This window comes from Onychomys torridus, chromosome 18, assembly GCF_903995425.1.
Source record: "Onychomys torridus chromosome 18, mOncTor1.1, whole genome shotgun sequence".
Taxonomy (NCBI): domain Eukaryota; kingdom Metazoa; phylum Chordata; class Mammalia; order Rodentia; family Cricetidae; genus Onychomys; species Onychomys torridus.
Window position 1 is genome coordinate 32650270 of NC_050460.1, and position 17979 is coordinate 32668248.

Here is a 17979-nt window from a genome sequence, read left to right on the forward strand (position 1 = left end):
GGAATGTAAACAGGGTGTTCCTAGAAACAATGTTTCTTCAAGGAACAATGGAAACAGAATGTAATCCAAACAGAATTCTGGATTATGTAGAGAGTGTGGTAAAGGTAAACATTGGACTAACAAATGTAGATCAATAAGGGACAGACAAAAGTAATCTCTTGCCTTTATGGTAGGGAAACTCCCTGAGGGGCCTCTTGCAGGCCCCCATGGCAAATTCAGTTCAATCCTTTCCTGCCATCATAGAAGAAACCCCTTCTCAAAGCAATTTAAGTATCTAAATGCCTATTGTAATAAACCATACTGCTCAGAGTGATAGAACAGTTATAGCAGAGAGAACAGGAAATTCAGGAGAAACCATAAAGTGAACTTTTTGGCAAACTTCTATAAATGAACAAAGACCAAAATTAAAAATACAAATAAATGACATTCTCGTGGAGGGTATTGTAGATACAGGTGTGGATGTCACAATAACTGCACCAGAATCTTGGCATCCAAATTGGACTTGTCAGGAGGTAAATGTTCAGCTGTTAATGATTGAAACATTATAATAAGTGAAACAAAGTGCAAGATGGCTCAAATAAATTTATGGAGCCGTGATCTATACAAAATGGAGTACCTAGATTAACATTCCTCCAACCTCACAAACAAACCATAAACTAACACATTTCTGAGAGAAACATTAGGAGGCATTATAAAGAACAGTCACTAGCCATCAAGATTGTACAAGAACAGAGCACAACAGTTGCTGATCTTTCAAAGACGCCAACATCTCTACCTTTAAAATGGTTAACAGACAAGCCTGTATGGGTTCAGCAATGGCCTTTAACAACAGAGAAACTGCAGGCTTCAGAAGAGCTAGTACAAGAACAGTTGAATGCTCAGCATATTGAAGAATCAACTAGTCCTTGGAATTCTCCTGTATTTGTTATTAAAAAGAAATCTGGTAAATGGAGAATGGTAACAGACCTAAGAGCAATTAACAAGGTAATTCAGCCAATGGGTTCTCTACAATCTGGAATTCCTTTGCCTACTCTGTTACCTAAAGGATGGCCTCTTAAAGTTATTGATTTAAGAGACTGTTTCTTCTCAATACCCTTACAAGAAAAAGACATAGAAAGATTTGCCTTCACAGTGTCTACTTATAATAATTCTCAGTTGGTTAAGAGATATCAATTGAGGGTTCTCCCACAGGAAATGTTAAATAGCCCATCCCTGTGCCAATATTTTGCATGACAGCCATTGGAAGTAATATGTAAACAATTTCCCAAATCTATAATTTATCATTACATGGATGATATTTTACTATCTGGTTTCAGATGCAGATACTTTAGAAAGAATGTTTGAAAAAGTAAAGAAAATTTTGCCTTGTTGAGGACTACAAATTGCTCCTGAAAAGATACAAAGAGGAGATTCTATTAATTATTTAGGATATAAAATAAGTCTACAAAAATTAGACCCCAAAAGGTGCAAATTAGGAGAGATCGATTACGGACTCTTAATGACTTTCAAAGATTATTCAGAGACATTTCCCATCTACGGACTACTGTTGGGGTAAAAAATGATGAACTGAGTAATTTGTTCAAAACCTTAGAGGGTGACAAGGACTTAAATAGTCCAAGAGAATTATCAACTGAAGCTGAGAGACAATTGGCCTATGGCAGGGCAGGATGGAGCCAGGTGGGAAAAATCCAAGGAAGACAATGAAAGGAGAAAAGAGAAGCAGGGGAGATGCCATCCCACCATCCAGGGAGCAGCATGAAATGGCACACAAGTAAAGCCATGGAATGTGTGGCAACATTTAGATTAATAGAAATGGGCTGAGTTTAGTTATAAAAGCTAGCTAGCAAGAAGCCTAACCTAATAATGGTTGAGCAGTTATAGTTAATATAGGTCTCTGTGTGTTTACTTGGGGGACACAAGTGGGAAAGATTTGTCAGGAAAACTTCTGACTACAGAGCTCAGATTAAGAGTACTTGATGCAGAGGAGCCTAATTCAACTGGTTTAGTACCCGATGTGGCAGCTAGCAACTGTCTCTAACTTTAATTCCAGAGGATCTGATGCCTTTGTCTGGCCTCCACTGTCACTGAACAAATAGGATGCACAGATATGCATGCTGGCAAAATACCCATATACATAAAGCAAAATAAAATACATATAGAAACAAAAGATTACACAAAAAATTTATATCTGCCTTATTTCTTAAAGTAAAAAAGTAATAAACCTAAACATTCATCAGCAGAATGAACATATGTAGTTTGTCAATCCCACAGGGAAGTACTTAACAATCAAAAAAAAGATTAAATCACTTACATAATCAGTGACACAGACAACTCTAAACAGCATTATGTTGCAAAAATAAGACATTTTTTAAAGTGTATTATAGGACCACAAAGTGATAGCATAACAAGGTTGCTGGGCATGGTGGCACATGCCTTTAATCCCAGCACTCATGAGGCAGAGGCAGATGAATCTCTGTGCTTTTGAGGCCAGCCTGGTCTATGAAGTGAGTTCCAGAACAGCTAGGGCTGTTGCACAGAAAAACTACGTTTTGAAATACTAATATCAAAACCAAACCCCCCAAAAATTTCATGCAGAGAAATCTTAATAATCACTAAAAAATTTCCATGGTCTTTAAAATTTTTGTCAAAATGTAACTTTCTTCTTATTAGTCATAAACATATAGTAAATAATTAAAACATTAAGCAAGCATAATAAGTATGTTGCATTTTAAAACACCAGATACATTAAGGATTAACATGTGTAACTCAAAGGGTTTCTCTTGCCTGGCACTGGAGTTGTTGTTAGCTCTTGGGGGAATACTGTCACCTCATGTGGTATGACTTCATTTAAACACACACACACACACACACACACACACACACACACACACACACACATGATACATATAGTTTTAAGTAAGCTTACAAAATAATATTTCCTTATGTCTCTTAAAAACATCTTTAGGGTTCTCTCTCCTTCCTTCTCTTTCTGTATTACCTTGCTCCCTACTTAAGTCCTCCATTGTTTTTCCCTTTCACAGCTGTGTCCTACTATATCCCTATCGGGAATGCCTTTCCCCTTCCCCAAATGGACCTTTTTTATTTTCCTGACTTCTGTAGTTACTTCAGGGTATATCCTCAAATCTAAAGATTCAGAGCTAAGATTCAAAATTAAGCAATATATATGGTCTGTCTTTCTAGGTCTGGGTTATTTCACTCAGTATATTTTCTAGTTCCATCAATTTATCCACAAAGTTCATAATGTCATTTTTCTTCACAGCTGAACAGAATTATGTGTGTGTGTGTGTGTGTGTGTGTGTGTGTGTGTGTGTGTGTGTATCCCATCTGCATTATCCATTCATTGGTTGGAAGACATTTACACTGCTTTTATTTCCTAGCTATCATGAACAGAGCAGTAATGAATATAGCCAAACAAGAATCTCTGGACTATGATACCAAGTCCTCCGGCAGATACCAAGGAGTGGTACAACTGTGTCATACAGTTGACCTATTTTTAGCTGTTTGAGAATTCTACACACTGATTTCATGGCTGCATCAGTATGCAATCCCACCAACAGCGAACAAAGTTTGCCCTTCCCCGCACATCCATCAACATTTGTTGCCAGCTGTTTCCTTGATGTTACCCATTCTGACTGAACTAAGATGAAATCTCAAAATAGTTTTAATTCACATTTCTCTGTTGTTACAGATATTTAACATTTTAAAGGTATTTCTTAGCCCAAAATAAACAAAAACCCCAGTAAAATCCCCTCAGCAAAACTAAATTGAGAACCAAAGGGAGGGGCAGCTGGCTGCCTGTAAAGACTGCTTTGTGGCAACCAGGGAAACTGTTCTTTTCTTTCTTTCTTTTTTTTTTTTTTTTAACAAGTTTCCCAACTCTTCAGAGAGAGACCTGACAACCTAACTGTAAACTTTTAGCAACTTTTGGCATTCTCAAGGTTCTTCCTCAGCCCCCCAGATTTGAAAGCTCTCCCTTGATTGATTTCACCTTATTTGCATATTCATATGCAGCCAATCTGAGCCCAGGAGGTTGTCTTAAATTTAGATGCTCTTGGACTGCAGGAAACAAGCAAGGAAAAGGAACAGACTTCAAGACTTGCTGTAGACAGATTCATTGGAGGCTCCGTGCACCAGAGGTCTCTACCACAAAGCTTGCTCAAGCCAGCCTCTGGGACTTGACCAGTTGAAGGGCAGTTGTACCTGCCTCTGCCTCCAAGACTCTCAATTCACCTGAGTGCCAAAGGAAACTTGTTCTGTAAGATGCTTCCAACCTCCAAGGCCAGTGGCTCTAAACTTCACACTTGAAGCTTTAGAAACTGCAGCTTAAGGCTTCAAGACCTGCTGCTCTGGAGACCTAGAGCTGTAATGGCTTTCTGGCAGCATCCACTGCTACTAAGTGTTAAACCTACTTTGTTTCCATCCTATGTTTTACACTGCTTAAGATTATTAATCCCAAATTGGCAATAAAATACTTCCTGTTTGTACTCTTCACTGCCCACTCCATTTTTAGAGGAGAATGGGACAGAAAACCAACTGGGGGACAAGAGATGGTCTCCACCAACTGCTTCAGTTTCATGGCACCAATGAAAGCAAGACAACTTCATTCAGGGAATGGGTTATATCCCTCAAGTGTTACTCCAATAGCAATCTGCTTCCTATAGTGAAGCCCCAATTCCTGAAGGTTCCACAAACACTCAAAACAAGTGTTCAAGCATGTTAACCATTCTGTCTACAGCACCTTCATGCTCATGAACATCTCATGATGCTAATTCATTCTGTCCAATTTCAAGTCACCATAATTTTTAACAGTATCAACACTGTGCAAAAGTCCAGAGTCTCTTCTGAGACGCAAGGCAAACACAACTGTGAGCCCCTATTAAACCAAAGAGAGGCTTAGTTACTGTAAAATGCTCAGATCTAACAAGGACATCGATATCATGCCTCTTCTTCCTCAAGGCTCATGGAACATCACAGAACACAGGGTAGAAAAACTGTTAAGAGCCAGAGGTTGAGAAGGACTGCTAAGAAATAGTGTCTTTAGGACATGGCAGGGCACTGCACTCATGAACTCAACCAACAGCTGTGGTTGCCTGCCCAAGCTACACAAGATGAAACCAGTCAACATTCCAACACAGTCACGTAAGAAAAAGGAATCCCTATACATAGATAGCAGAAATAAAAATTAGTCTAGCCATCATGGAAATCAGTAGTAGAAGTTCCTCAAAGGAAATTAAAGATAAATCTACCACATTCTCCAATTACACAATTTTTGGGTATTTAACACAAAGACTCAAAGTCAACATATCACAGAGATACTTGCTACTGATGTTTATTGCAGCACTATTCACAATAGTTATGGGAAAAAGTAAAGAGCCAACCAAGCACCCATCAACAGAGGAATGGATAAAGAAAATATGATATACATACACAATGGAATTTTATGCAGTCATAAAAAAAGAATGAAACTATGTTATCTATAGGAAATATAGATATATTTTTATATAGATATATAGATATAGGAAACATAGAATCAACGGGGGGTCATTACATTAAGTGAATTGTTAGACCCAGGAAGACAAATAGCATATTATCTCTCATCTGTAGCCCCTGGATTTTATATATGTCTGTATACATGACATAAAAGTAAAAGAACAACTTTCTAGAGGAACAATGGGGGCTACTGAGCAGAGGGAGGAAAAGGAAAAGTAGGGCTGTATGTGGGGGAAGGAACATAGTTAAAGTATATTATGTATATTCAAAGAAATACCCTTATGAAACTAATATTATGTGCAATGAATAAATGTCAATAAAGAGAAGGAAGGCAATGGACTTAAATAAGATAATTCTCCAAAGATGCCATACAAATAATCAAGATACAAAGAAATGATGCTCATTATCATGACTCATTAAGGAAATATAAAGCCAAACCACAATGTGATGTCTCACACCTGTAAGAATGACCATCAAACACAGGAGAAAATAACAGATGTTGGCATAAATACATAGATATTGAACCTCTTGAACACTATTGGAGTGAAAGTAAGACAGAGCCCCTTTGAATACCAGTGTGTTGGTTGGATTTTGTTAACTTGATACAAACCTAGACATATCTTGGAAGAGAGAATTTTTGTTCTGTTTTGTTTTTTCAAGACAGGGTTTCTCTACGTAGCCCTAGTTGTCCTAGAACTCACTCTGTAGACCAGGCTTGAACTCACAGAGGTCCGTCTGCCTCTGCCTCCCAAGTGCTGGGATTTACCACCGCCTAGCTCAGAAGAGAGAATCTTCATTGTAAAAAAATGCCTCCAAGATTGGCCTGTAGGCAAATCTACATGCCATTTTCTTGATTAATAACTGATGTGGGAGGACCCAGACCACTGTAGGTGGTGCCATCCCTAGGCAAGTGGTTATGGTATGTATAAGAAAGAATACTGAATGGGTCACAAAGAACAAACCAGTAAACAGCTTTTCCCATGCACTCTGCTTAAGTCGCTGACTTTACTTCCCTCAATGTACTGTGACCCAGGATATGTAAGCCAAATAGACCCTTTCTTTTCCACGTCACTTTTGGTCATGGTGTTTATTACAGCAACAGAAAGCAAACTAAGACAACCAGTATAGAGTTTCATTCTCAAAATAAAAACATATATATATTACTTTTAACAACATGGCAGGTCAAGGTGATGGGTCTAATATCCCAGAATTCAGAAGGAGGCAGAAAACAAAACAAAACAAAACAAAACAAAACAAAAACAAAAACAAAGGCAACATGGCAGAGAAGGGTCCAACCTTCATCTTTCACACACACACACACACACACACACACACACACACACACACACACAAGTGACTGTTTAGAAAGGGTTTCTGGGGGAGAAGAGCATACCTAGGACATCTGGAGGTAACAAAAACAAGTGTCAGACTTATGGTGGCTGCTACCTTGGTCCCCTGTGACCTAGTGCGCATGAGACATTGGCGACTTTCCCCATGAAGGTAACCACCTTCAGTCCTACCACAGGCCAGCTAATGGGGAGAAGCTGCCTCGCCTTACCCTTGGAAAGAGCCATTGCCATGCTGCTTTTCTCAGGCTGTGACCACGCCTCCAAAATCCACATGTGCTCCAAACCACAGAGCCGTAAGTGGTCTGGGCATGCTAGCAGCTCTGACACTAGAACTAGCACTTCCACAGGCTAAAACTGCCCTGGGCCTGTCACCATGTGCTGTGCACATGCCTACACTCAGTGCTACAGCTCTACCACTGCTCCACAAACCCCCAGCCCAGACATCTTGTACATCACCAAAGTGAGCTAGCTGATATCAGCCCTGAGCTCTAGAGTCACTGTCACTCCACACATCTGACTTCTACACCAAGTCCCCCAGCCACCGCACAAAGATCACTACCATTGCTGCAGCAAACATATCCGTGAATCCATTCCTGGAGCGAAAGCGCCCAAGCACAGTGACGCTCTAGACCTGGGCTCTGGAGCTAGTCCATGAGTGTCCTCATATACTGCCCTAGTGTCAAGACAGATGCTCTCATTCATATTCTCTCCTGCAGAAAAAGGAAAACAACAGAAGAACTGAAAGAGCCCTCACTGTCCCTCAGACTCCACAGCCATGGCTGCTGAGGACACTCACAGACTGTGCTGACAACCGGCCCCACTGACACACTGCATGAAGACTGAGCTGCTGAGCCTTCACCAGAGTGTGAACTGGACACTGGACCCATCACTAAATGAAGATGCTTCCCTACTGAACCTCGGCTGTCAGATATACAGCCATCAACACAAAGCAAGAACATGAAAAACCACAGAAACTTGACACAATCCCTCAGAAAATATAAATCTAGATTTATGACCAAAAATTTAAAATAAATGATTAAGGCAGCTAATCAAGTTATAAGAGAACATAAATAGACATGTTAATGAAATCAGGAAAATAATGTACAAATAAAATATTCAACAGATGGATTAAAATTATTAACAGGAACCCAACAGAAATTCTGGGCTTAAAAATAGAAAAATCGAGATTAAAAATGAAACAGCACTAGCAGCCAATGTGACAAGTCAGAAGAGATTAACTGTGACCTCAAATGTGGGACATTTAGAACTACTGTTAGAGAAGAAAAAAGTGAAGAGGGATGGAGGGCTACAGGACCCCCAAGAGAGCTAACATTCACACTGCAGGGGTGAAGAGAAGAGGCAAACACTCAAAGAAACACTGACTAAAACTCCCCACTTCTGGGGAAAATATAAACATCGAGATATGAACTTTGCAGATCAAAACTGCAATATCTGAGTTCAAGGCCAGCCTGGTCTACAAAGTGAGTTCCAGGAAAGGTGCAAAGCTACACAGAGAAACCATGTTTCAAAAAACAAAACAAAAACAAAAACTGCAGTACCATTTCACTCTGATAAGAAGAGCTATCATTTTATTTTATTTATGTATTAATTTTGTATTTTTTTTATTTCTTGTTTTTGAACTCCTCCCTCTACTTCTCCCAGTTCATCCCCTCCCTCCCCATTCAGACGTCTCTCATTAGAAAACAGGCTTCTGAGAGATAATATTAAAAATATGACAAAATAAAATATAAGATAAAACAAAAACTATCACATCAAAATTGGGCAAGACAAACCAACGGAAGGAAAAGAGCCCAAGAGAAGGCACAAGAATCAAAGACCCACTGATTCACACACTCAGGAATCCCATAAAAACACTAAACCAAAAGCCATAATATACACACAGAGGACCTGGTACAGATCCATGCAGGCCCTGTGCATGCCGCTTCAGTCTCTGTTGTATTCATATGAGCTTTGCTTATGTTGATTTAGAGGGTCTTGTTCACTTGGGTGTCCTCCACCCCTCTGGCTCTTAAATTCTCTCCACCTCCTCTTCTTGGGGTTCCCTGAGCTCTGAGGGGAGGTTTGATGGAGACCTCCATTTAGGGCTGAGTGCTCCAAGGTCTCTCTCACTCTGTGCATAATGTCTGGCTGTGGATTTCTGTATTTGTTCCCATCTGCTGTAGAGGGAAGTTTCTCTGAAGATGGCTGAGCAATGCACTGATCTATGAGTATACTATTTTTGTTAAGTGCTTCAAACACTGAAAGATACAGCTACCAAAATTGATACAGCAAAGCCACTTATGTGCATATGCACCTGAAGTATATTTATCTCCAACAGATACCTGCACTTCCATGTCAATGATCTTGTTATCAGTTTAGAAGATTGCCGGAACTATAAAATGTAGTAGTAAACCTCATGATAACCACAAAGAACCAAATGTAATTAATACACAAAAGATAATGGAATTGTAGCCTCAATACAGAAAACCACTAACTCACAAAGACAACAAGGAACAAAGAGCCAGAAAAGAATTGCCAAAACGCCATTAAGTACTTACTTGCATAAACAGGAACTGTAAAACAGTGAATACATCAGCTAAGTTCACCAAAATATTATTTCACAATGTCTATGTATCAAAAACATTATACTGTATTCTTTAAATATAATTTTAGTCAACAATTATTCTACAATAAAGTTTAAAAAGCCTTTGTAAAAATTTTAAATAGAACTATACAACAAAATAATAGCTGGTGTTAAAAATGAACTGCATACCAAATGTCAGTGAGGATGTGTAAATACTGAAAAACTCAACACTGCTGGAGTACATGCACAGTACTACAGTCACACTGAAAAAGACTTTAATGGTTTCCCTGAAAGGAAAATGTGTCATATGACTCAGGCATTTATTCCTAGATATTGATCCAAGAAATAAAAACATATGTCCACACAAAGACTTATATAAGGAAGAGCTTAGTGGCTTTATTTATGATAGCCCCAAAGTAGAAACAGTGCAACTATCAATGTGCACACCCACACAACAGAATACAAGTCGGCAGTCAAAGAGTATAGATTACACACAACATGAATACATGAAGAACAAACCTCAAAGTAACTACACTGAGGGAAAGGAGCCTGGTTAACAACATATACAATACAATTTCATTGGTTTAAACTTTTAGACAATCCAAAAACCTCTATGCCTTAAATAAAAACCAATGGTCAACTAGGAATCAGCATGTGTGGAAAATTATAGAGGGGCAAGAGGAGACTTAGGAGTGCAGAATAAGGCCGGAATCTTGACTGTGGTAATGGTGTTAAAGGTCAAAATTTTCCAACCTTAATATATAAAATATTGACATTTTAGTGTATATGTTTCAGTTATACATCAATAAAAGTGTCCAAAGAAGCATACATCAGAAAAAAAAATCCCCTAAAACTGCTGGGAGGGTGCACAATGCTACCCTACAGAAGGAGGGTACTGCAAAGCAGAGCCACACAGCAAGATCCTACACCAAAGAAACAAAGCACACCCACTCTACTCCAGATTATTACACATCTCTCAATTAGAATATTATAAGACACTAAAACATTTTCTAAGACAAATGTTTTCTAACAACACAGAAATTCTATGTGACAAAATTGAGCAGGCCAGACAGAAAGGCCACAGGCTGAACTCAGTCACACAGGACACTTCCATGCTGTGCACTGACTGACTTCCGGCTGGAAGCAGTTCTCCACTAATCTTTTTCCATGGGTCATGGAGTTATAGGTGATTTTAACCTTTTATTACCTATTTTTACCTTCCCAGGTTTGCTTTCTTATTTTTTGTTTGTTTGTTTTGGTATTACTTTCATTTTTTTGTGTGCGTTTACAGTAGTCTTATAAGGAAAAGAAGGGAGTCTGAATAATTATCTGTCCTGACAAGTGACTCCTACTCCGCACCACTAGTCCTAGGAAGATCAAGGGGAGAATCTGGGAACTCATATGTGGCGCAATTATTTGTAGATTAGATAATAGATTTCCAGGTTGGGGATTTAGCTCAGTGGTAGAGCGCTTGCCTAGTAAATGTAAGGCCCTGGGTTCGATCCTCAGCTCTGGGGGGAGGGGAGAGCAAGATTTCACATTCACACCAACTAATATTTTCCATGTCTACAGATAAAGAGAAATTCAACTCTACTAAAACTTGAGTAGCTTTGCTTCACATCAACAAACAGTAATGGAGAACCTCAAGTATAGAGGTTTCTTCCTGCCCACACACTGCTTTAGTGGCCTCTGCCACTATACCATTGTAACGAAAGAACCAATCAATTTACTCCTATGCTGGAAGCCATCCTTTCCCTATGTTTTCAAGTGTGGGCCTTGTTAAATTGTCCAGACCTCAGAATAGAATTTAAAGTTATAAAAGTAAATTAAACAATAAAATACTGAGGTTCAATGCCTCAGTTCTCAGAGGGCTATATAAAAACTGCTTGATAAACTTGACGTGTTACAAACTTAAGGTTAAAATGAGTATAAGAGTGTTTCCTGGCTAAGTGATTTAGGGGACACCATTACATGCTGCTGAGGTTTCTGCAACTGCTTCCTATGAGTTCTTTTCATAAATTGAAGATAACAGATAATTAAATTTTCATTATTAAATGTACTATAAAGCAGAGCAATTAAGTACAGCAAACTGTTGGTTGTCTAACGGCAATGTAGTTTTTACCTCAAGGAATTATTCTCTGCTTTTTGTCTGCCAAGTTCACTTTCGGTATCCATTGCCTTTCTTGCTAATGATTTCATTTCTTTTTCCACAGTGGTTATGGTTTCCTTCATCAAAGTCATATTTGACATTTGTTCCATGCGTTCATCATCAAGCTACACAAGCAGAATGGCAAAGTTAACTACGATGACTAAGTAGCCTCACTGGTCTTAGCAGCAGAGACAGACTCCTACAAACTGCAGCTTATGGCAGAATCTGTACAATCAGACAATCAGCTAGCGCAGACTTGAACACTGTAGAAGGTCTTATATATAAAGTATTATAGGATAGGAATAAAAGCAAGTCACTACATAGCTTTTCTACAAAGCCTGTCTATCTCAGGATTATCAGTCTACCTTTCTCAATCTGGTTCAATTTGACTATTTACATACTAACTTTGCAAAAATATTTTGTTATCCAAGATTAATACATTACATATAGAGTAGGATTATGAAAATAAGATCCTTTTTCTCTTGTCTGTTTTTTACTTATTATAACAAAATACCTCAAATGAATTTACCTGTACTCTCAAACCTTATCTGTTTATGTACCTGGAACACTGCTAACATGTATCTGGAGCATCTCGAATGCTTGATATACTCATATTTGGCAAGATTATCTTCAACAAAACAGGGAGATGAGAAAAACTGAAATTTTACACAAGTGTAGTGGTACATAATGCCAACACTCAGGAGGCTGGAGCAGCAGAATCACCGGTTCAGAGCCAACCTGAGCTACACAGTGAGACCTTGTACCACCTCCTCCCAAAATAAAAGGGCAATTAATTAATTAAAAATCCTGAGACTATATCCTAACAATAAAACCAAAAAATGCTTTGCAACCAAACACAACAAAAATAAAAAGCTTCACTCATGTTTCTAGAGGGAAATAACTAAATGAAAAGGTAACACAGGATTATGAAAATAACACATCATACACACCGTAAGTATTTTAGGACTACAAACACAACCTTAGAAAATGAAGAGAATTCTTCCTAACACAGCAAAAGAGAAAAGGAGGAAACTATGGGGAGTAGAGCCAAAGAGGTTTTGTTTTACGTTATGAACTGTACACTCCAGCTCCTCTATCCTTTGTTCCAAGTGAGCCTTCTCATTAAATGCTGTCTCCTGAGCAATCTGTTTAAAACACAAAGCACAACAAAGGACTTTCAGTGTCACTGCACTTGTGCTGTACCTGTGAAACAGACAAACTAATTGCACACCTTTAGCCTTTCTCTCAGACTGTCTCTCTCTGTGGTCATTCTTCGTAAGTCAGTGAAGGCTACATCTCTTTCCGTCTCTACCCGACGAAGAATAGCATGTGCTGTAGTTGATTTAGGAGACTTACAGCTTTTCATCATTTCTCTCCGAAGTCGAGCAATTTCTTCCTGTGCCTATGATAAAAATACACAGAATTTAAAAAAGAACACTTTAAATTACACATACAGTATCTTATATCCAGTCAGTTAAAATAGAAACCTGAAATAATATGCAAGTAGCAATAAAATAAAGAAATTGTAGAACTTTTATTTTCAAGAGTTCACAAATGAGTGCAAGCAAATATGTATGTATGCATTTGTGTGTGTGAGAGAGAGTGTGTGTGTATAGCTAAGAAATAGATTTGATATATTCCACTTGCCCACTTTGAGATATAAATTTGAATTCAGCACAGCTCAGGTGGTATTTCACTGTGGAATTTTCCACAGTGCTTATCTTTCTTTATATTTGCTATATCTCTATATATGCTATTGTCTTGGCTACTTTTACCCTGACAGAAAGTTCAAACATGCCCAACATGCTCTCTGAACACTAGTTAAACAGTCCTGAGGCCCCAGACCTGTTGCACATCTACAGATGATTTCATATCCCACTTTGCTTCCTGACTCTCAGTTTTGATCATTAATTACTCAGGGGTCTGCCAGGTTCAGAAAAAGATATAGTTTCTCAATATCTACAGCTTAGCCTTCACCACATTTCTTAGTGTTTTCTAAAGTCTTCCTAAGTCAATGATAACTATGTTCTCTCATCTTGGGTAGTGTCCCTTCCACTGGCTCTTTCTACTCTGGTTCCCAGCAAGCCCCCATCACCTTCATCATGTAGTTTTCCCTTAGTTTGACCATCTGTCATCTCACCCTACTACCCCCATCTACCATGCTATGTCTTTTCTCCTTTGTCAAGCTTTACTGTTTTTTAGGGGCAATCTATACACACTGCCAATTACACTCACACAGTCACCCCAGGGTAACCTGCCCCCTCTCCCTTTAGCCCCCAACACTGCAAAACCTGAGCTAAGGAGCTTACCAACTGTGATGAACTTTTCTTAGTTCCTGTTCCCCATAATTTTCTGAAGCATCCACACTGGTCCAGGACCTTTCTTCTTAGGCTCCTGTTCTCCCTTTGTGTCCTGGTTCTTTATCTTTCAAAGGTTCTTCCCTGATCTTGAAGATTATATCTTGACTTCCCATTTACAGAACTCATTCATTCTGAAGGCTCGAAACTCACCTCTAAGTAGATGACTTCTAAAGCTGCATATTCAGTACCTGCCTCTCTCCCTAATCCAGTTCCAAATGTCTCGCTGCCAGGTAGCAGTTATTATCTGAATGTATACCATCTTATTCCACCTTCCTGAACCTTCCCCCACCAAATTCTAAAGGTTTTTACCTTGAACATAAAGAGAAATGAGAGTCTCAAATGATATGGTTTTTGTCATTAATTTGTTTCACTTTTATCATTTTGTGACATGTTAAGGATCAAAACCTAGGTCCTGTGCATGCTAGCAAGCACTCCATCAGTGAGCTACAATTTTAGCCCTGACCTCATTTCTTATTCCAAAAATTATAAACTTTTTATGCATGTATATAAACTTTTATGAGATATAAGGATGACATATAGGCGTGCTTGTACTTATTTTACTAGAAATATGATACCTTTCATTAAGAATATCTTGAGAACAGAGCTGCGGATATAGCTTAGTGGTAGAGTACTTGCCTATAACGTACAAGTCCCAACACCATAATGAAAGAAAAGGAAAAAAATCTTAGGAAAAAAATGTAATTTCCCCAGCTTAAGTCGTGCTGGGATCAAGAAAAATGGGCCTTCACAGTTCATGTTCCTGGAGTTGTGTCCATGCCAATGGATGCCCACACGCTCCAGAAGAGAATCTGACATTGCTGCTGCCATTGTTGCTGTTATAACAGTGATGACCACCACTACTACTGTTTCTGGGATTGCCATTTCATAATTGGTTACTACAGCTAGCACACTGGAGACCCTGGCAGCAAAAGTAGCTACCACAGTTAGTTAAACTTTCATTCTATTGGGCTTGACAAATTTAAATCAATAGTTACAGACATTTCAATTGGCTTTGAAAGTTAGAAATTTACAAACTCTAGTTCCAGTTGCTCTCAGGATACCATCATACAAGGACTCCAATTTGCAGTAAGGCTCGTTAAGGAAGGGAATGGCTCAGTTGTCTTTAGCCTACCAGCTGTGGGTGGGTTAAGACTTCTGTTGGTCTTTTCTGTGTCGAACATACAGATTGCAAGCCCAGTGCCACTTAGAGATCTTTGGCAACAGTTAACTCTACAGCTCTCACACAACTGAGCCTGTATGATAATGAGTATTCAGAGACGGGTAATGCTTGGGGGGCAGTTGCCAACCTAAGAAAGAGCGCCTGTGTGGCCTGGACAGGTGTCTCCATGACAGGTAAGGTGACCTGCTGACGTCCCACACAACCTAAGTCAGAAGCTCATTTTTTAGTAAAAGAGGGGGACCTGTAGGACCCTGGCCCCCGTTTGGGGTAACTGTTGCCTTGCTTGCTGACCTTGACCTTGATATCCTCCCTATGCTAATTCCCTGCAAGATTCCACCCTCCTGAATGCTTAAGGGAAGTTCCTTGTCTGTGTATCCTGCATATTGGGCATTAACAGCTTAGATGCAAGATTGCAAAACATCGAAGCAAACTTCTGTCTGCCCTCCAGGGTTCTCCCATTGTGCTGTAAGCCTGTATTTAAGACCTCCTCCCTCCTTCAATAAACGGCATTCAGCATTCAAAACAAAAAGAAATTGAAGACAGCGATGTTCTAAAACAGGAAGTGGTGATGGTATCATGGGCCTATGAGGATGCTGAACTAAAGTCTATCAAATTGTGCAAAAAGGAAACTTACTATGTGAATTATCTGTCAATAAAGATCTTATATAAAAAAATTAACTAAAAATAACTTGAGTACAGGTGTGAACTGGCTGGTATAAATAAATTAAACATCAGTGAATAAACCTAAAAAAAAACAAAAAAATTTAATTTCCAAGTGTTAGATTAATTTGATTGATATGTTTAATTAGGGTCATAAAACTTACAAAAGAACTGCAAAGCTCTAAAAGTGACTGCTATTACTTATACAATCTTTGTACTTACATACTTACCTGCTCATAAAGAAGGAAGGTCTTATCTCTCTCAGATGTAAGAACCTTGACATTGCCCTGGATTTCTGCCAAATGACGTTCATATTTTTCCAGCATACATTTCAGTTCTTCACGGTCTCTTGTTGTTGACTTCAAAAGCTCTACATCACAGTTTGCACCCTAGAATTATTATTTAAGATATCTGAAGTTCTTCTTGTTTTCTTTTTCTTTTTTTTGAGACAGTCTCATGTGGTCGAAGCTGGCCTTGAACTCACTATGAAGCCAGGACCAGCCTTAAATCCCTGGCCCTCCTGCCTCTGCCTCCCAAGTGCTGAGATGAAGGTGTGCTCCACCATTCCTGGCTTGCAACTGTTTCTCTTATCTACTAGTGACATCCTACTCTAGTGGCAGTGTACACTCTCCACTTAAGTAAGCGTGACTACACAATGAGAGAAAACAACAACAAAATACCTCTTTTACTGCTCTCTCTCACATTGCACTAGATTGGTCTATCTCCCAACCACAACTTATTTTGGGAATAAAGAACTAACTTGTTGCTCACTGTACCATCAAAGAGATCTGTCTCCCAACCTCTTTGATACTGTAATTTATACAAAAATCAAATTAATTATTTCCAAATAAGATAAATCAAAGAATAAAATTCAGTACTTGTGAAACAAACTAAAAGATTAAAAAAAAAATTTCCTCCAAACCTACCCGAGAAGTTGGAGATGGTCTTCTTGGACTCTTAGATCTATTTCTGATCATTTTTCTCAAATTCTGAGCTTCAGTTTTATAATAATCTCTGTCTGCTTCTAAAGTCTTGACAAACGAATCAAGTCTAGAAGGAGATTTATTTTGTGCTTTTTCAGTCTCTAAAATTATCTTGCCAAGGAGGGAAAAATTAAGCAATTATTTCAAGCTAAATTATAGCACATTTTTCTAAATAAAAATACAAAGGAGTCTTCAAAATATTAAATTTGGCACTTAAAAATAGAATATCTAAAAACTTATTCATTAATTTTTTTAAAGCAATATACCATTTTAAAAGCAATTTCACCATTTTGGCATGCTTTATTTGAATAAAATATTACATTTACATAAACTTTTGGGAAGAAAATAGAGATGTGTATATATAAATATATATATATACTAGGAATTTCAGAAACATCCAGACCTGAAACAAATCTTCAAAACAGAATGAGTTTGGAAATCTTTACATGCTACTTTTACAGCACTTTCCAGTGTCTGCATTTGTGCAATACTCATTCAATGAATGGATATGCTAATGAGTCCTGGACACTCAGATGCTTCCCATGAATTCCCATTCACATGGATATATTTAGAAATGCTTCTTTAAAATGTGTTTTTATATTTGGTTTATGAATACTGAGAAAAAGTTGACATGTTTCAGATAGTGTTTTATGTATTTTAAATGGAAGATTAAAATGTTTGAACAGAAAACTTTTTTATTTCATAGAGTTAGTGAAATAAAACATCGATGGTACTAGGTAACAATTTAAAATTTAAAAATATTACGAAAGGCATAAAATTTAAAGTATAGGAAAATGTACCTTATATATTGAAAATTAAAAATTAGGGAGCCACCATTTTAAACCTAGTTACAGCTAAAACCAACCAAAAGTTATTCTCAACCTCTAGGACAGCAGTTCTCAACCTGTGGGTAGTGATCTCTTTGAGGGCTGAATGACTCACAGGGTCACTTAAGACCATCAAAACCACAGATGTCACATTACGACTCACAGGATTAGTAGAATTACAGTTATGAAGTAGCAATGAAAATACTGTTTTGGTTGGGGGTCACCACACCATGAGGACCTGTGTTCCAGGGCTGCAGCACTGGGAAGGTTGAGAAGCACTCTCCAGGAGAATGGAGCAGTGATGAAAGGGAGGCAAAAAGGGGCACTCTTAAGATGAGGCTGCCTATGAACCTTTCAGTGAATGTTAACTTTAGAA

The 17979-nt window shown here is 38.4% G+C and overlaps 1 protein-coding gene across 7 annotated transcripts in view; it reads right to left on the bottom strand.

Moving 5' to 3' along the window:
• Positions 1-17979, bottom strand: part of Tsga10 (testis specific 10) — a 104734-nt gene that overhangs the window by 57742 nt on the left and 29013 nt on the right. For 5 of the 7 annotated variants that reach the window (XM_036167365.1, XM_036167364.1, XM_036167363.1 and 2 more), the window contains 5 exons: positions 16720-16887; positions 16024-16182; positions 12825-12995; positions 12661-12738; positions 11567-11718 (listed from right to left, as the gene is read on the bottom strand). In XM_036167365.1, the coding sequence (XP_036023258.1) occupies positions 11567-11718; positions 12661-12738; positions 12825-12995; positions 16024-16182; positions 16720-16770 (611 nt within the window). In that variant the 5' untranslated portion in view covers positions 16771-16887. The remainder of the gene's footprint in view (positions 1-11566; positions 11719-12660; positions 12739-12824; positions 12996-16023; positions 16183-16719; positions 16888-17979) is intronic. The other 2 variants (XM_036167367.1, XM_036167368.1) reach the window with 1 other exon arrangement.